This window comes from Myripristis murdjan, chromosome 13 (assembly GCF_902150065.1).
Source record: "Myripristis murdjan chromosome 13, fMyrMur1.1, whole genome shotgun sequence".
In the NCBI taxonomy this organism is placed as follows: domain Eukaryota; kingdom Metazoa; phylum Chordata; class Actinopteri; order Holocentriformes; family Holocentridae; genus Myripristis; species Myripristis murdjan.
In genome coordinates this window covers 24,206,903-24,218,713 of record NC_043992.1, presented here as the reverse complement: position 1 = coordinate 24,218,713, position 11,811 = coordinate 24,206,903, and the positions used below count along the sequence as shown (strand labels likewise).

Sequence of the window (11,811 nt, the reverse complement as noted above, 5' to 3'; positions counted from 1 at the left end):
TTTGAAATATTGCGGTTTCTTTCTGTATGGCTCTGTAATTTTAATTTCGTGGCCAGATGTTGGGCCTCCTGAGGTTGTTATGGTGAACTTGCGATTATTTTACCGGATCCCCAGAGCGCCTTCAGCGTCCTGCAGCTGTAGGCGGATGTTGGTCCTCCTGCCATCCGTCCTGCTGCTGCCTTGATGCTTGACGGGACACATCGAGTCTGGTTTAGCCGCGGACTGGACCAGTGCGCCAGGATGGATTGGATTTCCAATGGTAGTGCGCGCAAACAGAACCAACGTTTCTCTCTCTCTCTCTCTCTCTATTGCTCGCTCGCTCGTTCGGTCACTCTTTTACACACACACGCACACACACACACACACACACACACACACACACACACACACACACACACACACACACACACACACACACACACTCGCATAGGTCAACACACGTGAATCCAGTTGGACTGGCTGGGTTAACAGTTATGGACAGTAGGATAAATATTTCTGTTTCTGTCTCTCTCTTTTTCTTGGTCTACTTCTATCTCACATAATCTCTTTATCTTGTTGCATCCTATTCCCACGCTCCCTTAAACACACACACATGCACGCACGCACGCACGCACACACACACACACACACACACACACACACATTTTCAAGAGCACCACCAATTAACACAAGACATAATCAGTTACTCTTCAGTCAGTATTATTGCCCAGTTCCCTCTTATCATCCCGTTTATCTCTCTCTCTCTATCTCTCTTTCTCTCTCTCTTACACACACACACACACACAGGCGCGCGTGCACGCACACAAAATGGGAAATCTGCTAAACATAAACGGTCTTGGGGTGTGGTGAAAGACAAAATTACATACACTGGATGAACCCGGTTGGGGTGAACTCCGAAAGTCGGATATGCTGTAAAGCGTCACGCACAATGTGGGGTTGACTGAACAAGCACACAAACACGCACGCACGCACGCACGCACGCACACACACACACACACACACACACACACACACACATATATATATATATATATATATATATATATATATATATATATATATATATATATATATATATATATATATTTGAGCACGGACACACTTGGGCTGGTCCTTTCTCTACTTTACCTACCCCGACCATGCCTCATCAGTACAGAGCTATATGACTATATGAGATCCAGTGTTAGCAAGTTAAAAAGGACAGTCAGGGGGTGCAAAGGTGGGAGATGGGAAGGGGGAAGAGAGAGAGAGAGAGAGAGAGAGAGAGAGAGAGAGAGAGAGAGAGAGAGAGAGACGGGGCGCGCATGTCCAGTTCCTTCATGCAGGCTGTTCCCCCTGCTCTCCAAACCATTCTGGCGAGTTCTCTCTCTCTCTCTCTCTCTCTCTCTCTCTCTCTCTCTCTCTCTCTCTCTCTCTCTCTAACTCACTCACTCTCTACCCCCCCATCTCACATGTGCACCGGACACATAGCTCTCTCTTAAGCGGACACAGCAGGGAGAAGAAACGAACGAACCCACCATGGAATAGGAATACTGCTGAAAAACGGGGGAAAAACCTCTCTCTCTCTCTCTCTCTCTCTCTCTCTCTCTCTCTCTCTCTCTCTCTCTCTCTCTTTCCATTTTCTGTCGCCTTTTCTCCCTCTCGCGTCTCCTCCCTCCCTCTCGATGTCTCTCAACAGTTTCTGAAGGGGGCTGACGGAAAGAAAAATGAGGATTATTATTTTTTCTTGGCACTTTCTCGGGGTGTATTCCGCCCTTTGGGGACTGGCGACGGGGGCTTTCCCTAGCTCGGTGCAGATAGGTGAGTTGGAGGATTACTGAGAATAACCGTTTCACACATGGACACACTGAGATCTAATACACACCGCTGAATTTGAGTTAACTGTGGCGGAAAGCAGTTATCTATATCGAGTGGGGTATATCGGGACCCTTCAGGCACCAAAACATTGAATTGCTGTGTAACACACGAAATTGGCATTGGATCGGTGTCACGCAAGACAACGTACACGGACAGAGGCAAGACACGCTTGGCAAGAAGTGTAGAGACATTGTTTTGTTTTTGTTTTTGTTTTTCCTCTCGTGCATATTTCCTGTAAGCTAAGATAATTGTGCGTTATGGAGAAATTGCACTGTGTTTGCATTGCAAACCTAAAGTGTGGCTCTCATCGTTTATAAATGTATCTCAACTCTCTCTGTGTCTCTCTCTCGCACTCTAAGGTTAGATTTGTGTGTATTTTAAAGACTGTTGTGGTGCGCTCATGAATATTTCAGCGATCTTTGTTCCCTTCTTCACTGTTTAGACACTGCAGTATTCTCTCTCTCTCTCTCTCTCTCTCTCTCTCTCTCTCTCTCTCTCTCTCTCTCTCTCTCTCTCTCTTTCTCCTCCTGTCTCTTCCCTGTTACCCTCGTGTCAATGCGGGATAAGCCTGTCTCTCTCAGCCCGCCTTATAACCAGGTCTAGATACGAGATAAAGTTAACTAATGCTGGATCATCAATGCTTTCTGCGCACATGTGGGCCTTATTATATGCTCGAATTCTCTATCACACACACACACACACACACACACACACACACACACACACACACACACACACACACACATGCTGGCACATAGCAGTGTCAGGTGTGTGTGTGTGTGTGCGTGTGTGTGTGTGTGTGTGTGTGTGTGTGAGAGGGAGAGAGAGAGAGAGAGAGAGAGAGAGAGAGATAATGTAGGCACTGCATCACTCCTGGTGGGGGGCAGTTGGGAGGTCTTATAATGAGATTCGGCTCCTTGACTCTGTCTCTCTGCAGTTGCCAATACACTTAATATGTTAAGCATTTTCTGCTTGGCACAGACACACACACACACACACACACACACACACACACACACACACGCACACACACACACACACACACACACAAACAAACACCATGGCTTGCTCTAATAGAGATTTATGTGCACGTACAAGCACATGCAGTCATAAACACTCATATAGCATGGCATGCACTCTGCTGCAAACATGCGCTCACTGGCATGTACATGCATATGTATCCACACAAACACACACATGCAGACATGCACGCATGTTCACACATGCGCAAGAGTAGATGCATGGACACATGCACTCAAATCCAAAGTGTATAGCATCACACACAAGCACACACACATTCTCTTTTCAAACACTCAAATACACGCACTTCTATTTCCTCTGCTCTCTACCAGTTCACCTCAGGAGACATTTGCATATCTCTGCATTGCACACGAGGGTAATGTCAATGGGAGCACTGACAGCATCTCTGTTTGTGTGTGTGTGTGTGTGTGTGTGAGTGTGTGAGACAGACAGGCACAGAACATTGGTGAAATTTCTTTGAGAGAGCAGTGCAATAACATGTCATGTTGGAGCATCTCTAAAGACCTGGTGCAAGTGTTCACATGCGCATGCATGTGTGTGTGTGTGTGTGTGTGTGTGAGTGAGTGAGTGCGTGTGTGTGTTTGTGTCTGTGTGTATGTGTGTTGAGATGAAATTCTGCCTTAAAACAGGCACCACTCATCCTGGTCCTTTGCGGATCACAGACAATTCAACATATAGCTGAGAAAGCAACAAAGGGAAAAGGCGGAGGACACACACCTTAACAAGAGGTTAAGGCCACTTTATTAGGTCCACCTGCACAATCTGAAGCAATCAGTACAACTGTTCTGCCATAAAGTTTCCCTTTATGATGCCTGTAATGGTCAGGTTTTCTTTTTGTCACAGTAAGGTGAGGTCTTCATTCAATTCTATGTTTGGCATTAGATTGTACATATAGACCTGATAAAGTGACCACTAAGTGTACATATTATCTTAATTTGTGTTAGTTTTACAAATTATCCAAAATGAGGTGCAGTGAGGGACACAGTGCCTCAACTGTATGATCTTTGTTTGTCTGTGTGTGTGTGTGTGTGTGTGTGTGGCACTGATTGATCTATTGAGAGCTATATTGTCTCAGAAGAGTAGAGAAAGAGAGAAGGAAGAGGAGAGATAAGTTTCAGTGTGAATGTGATACAGAGAGACAGAGAGAGTGGCATGTCATTTAGTGATGATTGCTTCATTCAATATGCTCTGCCTCCAAACTCCTCCCCTGTCATCTTTTCTCTCTCTCCCTCCTTCCCTTCACTCTTCACTCTCTCTCTCTCTCCCTCTCTCTCTTCTTTTTGTATCATGGCTTCACGGTCTGTTAATGCAATTCAATTCGGTTCAGTTCAATTCAATTCAAGTGAAGTCAAGCCAGTTCAATTCAAGTCACTTCAATTCAAGTCAAGTCATTTCAGACTAAAAAAAACCCTCTATTTTTGTTATATGCACATAGATGGGCAGTAAACCAAAAAAAACAAAAAAAACAAAACAAAACAAAATAAATAAATAAATATAAGTACTATCCAGTATTATTACAAATAATCATCGCAGTTTGATTTGACATTTAAGAGGACAGAGAATGTGACCCCCTTTTATAGGCCAATTGTTGAGAATGACAACAGCTTGACAGATGATACCTTTCTTTTCTATTAATTTTCTCACAAATCTGTTGACATTCAGAAGACAATATTGCTGTTTCAACTTCAGAATTCAAGTTTCCTCCAGTAGCACCTTATGCTTGTCTTTTTGTGTCAATAATTGGTATGTTTGGGGACTTAACGGATATTTTTTCAAGGCACATATGTCTGATTTTGACTGTGTTTCTATCTCTCCTGGTTTGTCTGTCTTTTCTGGCTATTTTAACAAGACAGCCTGCAAGCTGGCACTCTCTCTGTAGATCATCATGACCCTTTAGCCTTTTGTGCTGTTTAATTTCATTTTGCCAATAATGAGTGTAGTTTATTTTAATTTGTATTAATTTCAGCATGTTCTTTTTGGTGCATATTGGGACCATAATATTTTTCAGGGTTAGGTAATGGAAAGGGTCCGTCTGTGGGCAGGGAGTGTTATTATGGAACGTCTTTGGTTGGTTGGTCTGTCTGTCTGTCTGCAGCATCTCTCTCTTCATGTTATGGATCATGGTTTTCCTTTATTTATTTGACATCTTTTGATTTGGTCTTCCTCCCACTCTTAACTCGGCCTCTAATTTTCTCTTTGGCTGTCTTCCTGCCAGCTTAGCGGTCTCTTATCTTCTCTTCTCTCCTCTCTCTTTCTCATATTACCATATGCACCAAAATGTGTGATGTTCTCCTTTTTAAAAGACCAAATGACATTCACTCCTCACACACTCTCTACTTTTTTTTCCCTCCGCTTTTGCATTGATCACTATTTGACTTTTCTTTTTTGGCCTCCCTCTTCTATTACCTTTTGTTCTGTCTCTGACTCATTATCTCTTTTGATGCCCTTCCTGTCAGCCCGGCTGAATCTCCTCTCCTCCCCTCTCCTTTCCTCTCCTCACTTACTCTTCCCTCCCTTCCCCCCACTTCTCTCCTTGCTCCGTTTCCATCAATGAAATAAACAGTGTGGGTGTCAGTGTGCTTACATTCACGTCTGTTGTGATGTGTGTGTGTGTGTGTGTTTTGAAAGACAAATTATGTTCTGTAACCAAGCTAATGAAGATGCTTGCTCTCCTCTTTTTCCTTCCCTCTCACCGCCCTCTCTGTTTGGCTCTGTCCTCCCTCCCTTTCTGTCTCTCCCTCTCTCTCTCTCTCCCATCTCTCCCTCCTCCTGCTCCTGTCCGACCCCTCTCTGCCTCGCTAATGCCTCACTTCCTCTCCCCTCCTTCCTCTTCTCCTCCTCTGTCCCCTCTCTTTCTCTCTGTCTAGGTGGGTTGTTCATTAGGAATACTGATCAGGAGTATACAGCGTTTCGACTAGCTATCTTCCTTCACAACACCAGCCCCAATGCTACAGAAGCTCCCTTTAACCTGGTGCCCCATGTCGACAACATAGAGACCGCCAACAGCTTCGCCGTCACCAACGCATGTAAGTGTGCAAGTGTGTGTGACTGAGAGAGAAAGAGATTGAGATAGATACTTTAAGGCATGTTTTATTATACTCTCTCCCTCTCTTTCTTTCTGTATATGTATGTATATATACTTGCTCTCTCCACATTTGTTTCTCGGTCTCTATCTACTCTCTTCTCAGTTAAGAACTTAAGTTATTTATGGGATCCCACCACAACGTCATTATCTTTGGCATGCAGAATGTGGTAGCTGAATGAGCTTACATGGACTAGGTTTGAAAAACTCACTTTCTGCAGTGGCTGTGGAACAAATTGTAATTGTACTGATTTCAACAGCAGAAGTCGTATGTATGACATCACACTCTTGTCAACAAAGGAGCCACAGTCAGACTTTGTTAAAACCAACTCCAGAATATGTTTTAATGTTCATTTTTGTCTAACGGTAATTTGAACTACAAAAAGCCTTGTTGCTTGGACAACAATTTTGAAGCAATGAAGGTGAATGATTTTTGCCTGCAATTATTATAGCCTGCAGTTGTTTTTCATCATACTTTTATTCCTCCAATATGGTATTCACATTTATTCCCTCTATCCCATCTGGTAACAGGTAATATCACCCATCTCCACTGTCCCAAGCATATTACGCTGTATTATTAACACTTTAAAATGAGATTGCTAACAGTTGCAGATAGAGATGACAATGGCTCCTTTGTGACCAGAAACAGAGGGGAACATTTGGTAGTTCTGTCCTCTCTGATCTTTGGAAGGATGAAAGCTAATATTCCATCATCTCTGTCTGCTGCTGGGGACTTGAGATGTAATCCATCACCCTCTTCCTTGACCTGGAAGCCAATGAGAGACAATTCGAGATGTTTGCACCCTGGCAAGTTAATGTCTTGCTAAGACTGACTTGCTGCAGAACTGATCAACACGGTACAGGTGTCTGTGCATGTGTGTGCGTGTGTGTGTGTGTGTGTGTGTGTGTGTGTGTGTGCGCGTGTGTGTGTGTGAGCTGTCCCTGTGTGACAGTACATAATTCTTATTTGCTCACTTTAGCTGCTTGCTAACAGCAGCAGGGATTTGTTTTGGCTATCTGTGTGTGTGTTTAAGCTGTCCTCACATGATGGAGGAATTGTTTGGTTCTTTGCTTTCTTTAAGCTTTCAGTATGGCACTAAGGTGTGTATGTGTGTGTATACATGTTTGTGGATGTGTATGTGTGTTGTGTCGGGGCGTGTTGTCTGTAGGTAGATCATGGACTCATTGTGTGTATTTGTTAGGGATGGAAATAGTCTCTACAGGGAACCCTCTGTCTAATTCCACAGCTCATCTACCTCCTGCTGAGAGAGAGAGAGAGAGAGAGAGAGAGAGAGAGGGAGAGAGAGAGAGTTTACATGATCGTGACATTCTGAAATGCTTCTGCTGCTGTGAATATGTTTAGTTTCTGAATAAGTTTCGTTCATTTATGGGGGCTCAGATACAACACAGAAATCAGTCGACATCATTGAAAATACATGCGTTGTGTGCCTGTTAAGCAGAGCATGGTGGTTATGATGGTTAAGGAGTATGGCATGGGCTTATGTAAACCTGTTTCCCTTGCTGCCCACTGATTTGCATAATGGACATCATGGTATTGTATCATATTGCTGTGAAAACATTGGTGATGATTTGAAAGTTTATTTTGAGCAAAAAAAAAAAAAAAAAAAAAGAAAGAAAGAAAGAAAAACTCCAAATCATTTAACTTCAAATGATGGTTGTTGTTCTTGTTGTTGGCGGTTGACAAGATTCTCCAGCCTCTTGGTCTGATTTAAAAAAAAAAAAAAAAAAAAAAAAAAACTGTCAAAAATCATTGGGTAAGGTCAAAAATATGTTGTCGTTGACTCAAACCAGGGCTCTTGGTCTTACTGTTTGAGAAGATGCAAGGTCTTTACCCAACAGCAGCAATTTACTATCTCCTGCCTTGGTAACAACAGTTATAATGTACATCTGTCATATTTTAGGGGCAGTTTCAAGTGATAATATATACCCCCTGCACCACCTCACTTCCTTCTTAAATATGGACTAATTAACCACTGGTGTTAACTAGCGCCTGTGGAAGAAAATCAATTAAATTTAATATCACAATAAAACAGCCTAAGGCACAACGTAAAGCACTAGCTCTGATGAAAAGCTGTTAGCCAAGACACATCAGCATGTATTGTCTACCACATTGTTTAAATTCATTGCAATAAAGACCTGAAGAATGGAGACCTGAGGTATCATTCATTTTTGGAGTGCCGCCTTTCTCTAACGATTTATAATATCACAGTGCTTCTGCTCATGATATTATATCAGTATGATTATGGCAACTATCAAGAATTCTTTTAAAATCCCAAGGTTGTAAATAAAAGTCTACATAATACTACTATCAAACAAGGCTGTTGAGAATGGAGTGAAAAAAATGCCCTCAAAAGACTGCTTGAAAGTCTGAAAGCTCTTGAATATCATCAAGCAATTGATTCATTGCACTTTACTCATGAGTATAATGAATTTTGACATTTTATATCCCCCGGAAGGTATTATTGCGGCTTTTAACTGCAGCCTAATGGAGGACAGATAGGATCATAAATCACAATTTTGCAATGCTATCTCCATATTTGTCTCAAAATATTGGCCCCTTGTATTACGGCCCCATATGAATGATTGGAATAGTCGATGGATTGTACACTAATTACAAGATTAATTGTTTCAGACTGTTCCAGCACACACACACAACTGTCTGCTACCCGGCACCCCTTCATTTGAAAAAAGAGAAAATTATCAGCAAATCCTCCGTCCACTTTGGATGTTTGAACACTCACATCAAACACACACACAGACACACACACACTGACACGCACACACATCATGTGGCATCACCTATAATGAGACAGGGGTAAATTCATTCAGCGATGCGTTCAGGAGCATGCTGTGGGAAAAAAAGGTTGGAATTGTTATTTTTAAGGCTGCAACGATGACAACGCATGTCTGACGGTCTCCCTGTAGCTTTCCTGCACTGAACTCCTGTTGACAGAGACGTGTTGCAGAGGGTGTGGTAAACCTCCCCTGACTCTTAACACATTTCTATCTTTATTTTCCATCAAGGTATTGTCTTTTCCTTATCTATTTTACCATCTCTTACTATCTCTCTTGACTATCTCATCTCTTTCGTTGATTATTTTTCTCTCTTTTCTCACTTTTCTCAGTTTCTTTGCCTCTTCCTCCCTATCTTTATGTCTTCCTCCACACACACACACACACACACACACACACACACACACACACACACACACACACACACACACATGCACACACACTCACACACACACGCACACACTCACTCAGGCAGGCATCAGGCCATAAGAGGAGGAGTGTTTGGAAAATGAAGCTCTTCTGTGTGAACCGTCTGCTCTTTCTCCGCAGGCTACACATAACAAGCGGAACCACTTCTCTCTCTTTCTCTCTTTATTTCTGTCTCTCTCTTTCTTTCTTTTTTTGCCCACTTGCTCTCTCCTTCACTTGTCCCATGTCTCTGTTGGTCTCCCTCCGTCCCTCTGCCCTCCTCCGTCATTCTCTCCCTTGTCTCCCCATCTCTTTCTGACTCTACTCCTCTCTTTCTCTGTTCCTCCTTTCTTCATCATGTTTTGCTTTTCTCTGCCCTCTGCACAGGCGTGGTGAATGGATCTCTAAATTAATCCCTGACTCGACTGACTTGCTCCGGGTGGTGAGCGACGTTCCGAATGAGAATAAGGAATTCTGCCTCTGACCTTGGCTACTTCCTCTCTATTCTAGTATTCAGGAAGCGTGAACGGATCATAAAAATCCCCGGTCCCCATCGTTTTCCCTGTTCACTGTGGAATACAACTCATTTTACTGTCTCAGGGTCACACATCCATATCCTCCACTGTCATCACTCTTTTTGTTGTTGCGTGTGTGCGTGTTTGTGTGTGTCTCTCTCTACTGTTGTATGTAGATATGCACATGTATGTAGGTGTGTATTTGTGGCCGAGTGTCTCTTTCTCTTTGCTTCCATGCATGTGTTTGTATGTCTGTGTGTGTGTGTATGTGTGTGTTTGATGTGCCTCAGCCAGTAAAGCTTACTTTTCCTCTGGGCTCACTTCTTCTTTATTCACTGATTCATAGAAAATAATACACATGGATTAGCATGACCAAAAGCTGCACTCAGTGTGTGTTTGTGTATGAAAAGTGTGTGTGTGTATGTACATACATTTGTATGCATGTAAAGGGCCTGTGTGTAAATCTGTGTATGAGGAAGTGTGTGTGTGACTGCGTGAAAAGCAGCCATTGAGACACAACGTGATGAAGACGAGGTGAATTAGAGATGGAACAGAGAGAAATGGAGAGGAAAGGATTTGCTGAAATGAGGTGGTGACGGTTGGGTTGTGATGCCGGGTTGCTACTATCGTTGTGAATGATATTTGCAGGATGGAATACCAGCTTTATTTCAGTCCATTTGAATACCAAAACAATGACTATTTTATTCTATTCTGTTTTTTCTGTTCTGTTCTAGTCTTGTCTATACAGTACTGTAGCACAACCTTGGGTGTATTATTGTGATTATACCGCAGTTTCCATATTATTTATTTATTTATTTATTCATTTATTCATTTTATTATTATTTTTGTCATTGGTGTCTGAGAAAATGATTCCACGATGAAAACTAGTTCCGTCTACATGGCTGCTACTGTATCAGCTGCTACCACTGGGCAGAGAAGACGATGACAATCAAAAACATAGAATCAACCCACTGAATTAAAAAGATTGCTCCTAAAAGTTAATGTCAAATCAGGTAAATGTTTCAGTCCCATATGGATCTTCATCAGTATAAACAGGCTGGAGGAAGGACTCTGCCGTGTATAGCTGCTGTAGTGGCTCAGCTTTAGTATCGAAGGCAAACAAGGCAGAGTGAGACATAGACAGAAATGCAGTTGGAGTGCCAATATGGAGAGATACAAGCACTCAGCCAACCAAAATTGGAACTAACTGTGGTATAGTGATGATTATTGCGGTGATGCATAATCTTGTTCATCATCTTGGGGTATGGGCCTATAGATTGTGCCAATACATAATTATTCACAAATCAATACTGTTTATGTGCCATTGACTGTCACAGACTTCATTTGTATGCAGGTTACAGCTGATTATCTATGCAGCCTGACTGAAGACAAGTCAAACTGTTGGAGTCACAATCTCCTTGAAATGTCAGTGTTGATGGAAGCACACTAGAAGACCTTGACAAAGCCCTTTTTTATTATTTTGTCCCTGTCGTAAATATGACGCTCGGCAATCAGGCAAGGCCAGCGTATCACATACTGATGTATTTACACTGTAACTGGGATTCTGAAATATCGCTCACGTCAGGACCTCAAATCTCATGTAAACTCACACGATACAGCATGAATGGTGATCTCTTAGTATGTGTTGAAAAAACAAGCAGAAATTGAGTAAAGCTGTGGCTGCTAAGTTATCACTTTACCTGTCGAGGCAGCTGGATTCGTAAGATCACGATCGCACAAGAATCCGTCTTGCCAGGTGTCAAGTGATGTGCTTGTGGCCAAACCACAGTGGGTCGGACCAATCGGTGACCTGCTGGCTGCTATGGGTGTGGTTTTTACGTCCTCACATGTAAAAAGCAACAACAGTGGCGGCTCCTAAAGAGGTTAGCGTCGATGATGCTGTAGCATCACTTATATCAGAACTGGAGAGTATTTCTTTACTAAATACACCCACTTGCTTGCTGTTGTTATTTCTTCTTCGCTCTCCTACTATGTCATATGGTTTATTGATCTGACTGGCTGAAGTTAGCCCATGATAGACAGACAGTTGATCCGTCCACCTGTCAAATATTTTTTGAAAGTGCCTGCCCTTTT

At 42.6% G+C, this 11,811-nt stretch overlaps 1 protein-coding gene across 2 annotated transcripts in view; it reads left to right on the top strand.

Moving 5' to 3' along the window:
* Nucleotides 1-1,704: 1,704 nt before the first annotated feature.
* The window catches only part of gria4a (glutamate receptor, ionotropic, AMPA 4a), a 132,573-nt gene continuing 122,466 nt past the window's right edge, over nt 1,705-11,811 (top strand). For both annotated transcript variants that reach the window (XM_030066832.1, XM_030066833.1), the window contains exons 1-2: nt 1,705-1,800; nt 5,766-5,924. In XM_030066832.1, coding sequence (XP_029922692.1) covers nt 1,707-1,800; nt 5,766-5,924 — 253 coding nt within the window. In that variant the 5' untranslated portion in view covers nt 1,705-1,706. The remainder of the gene's footprint in view (nt 1,801-5,765; nt 5,925-11,811) is intronic.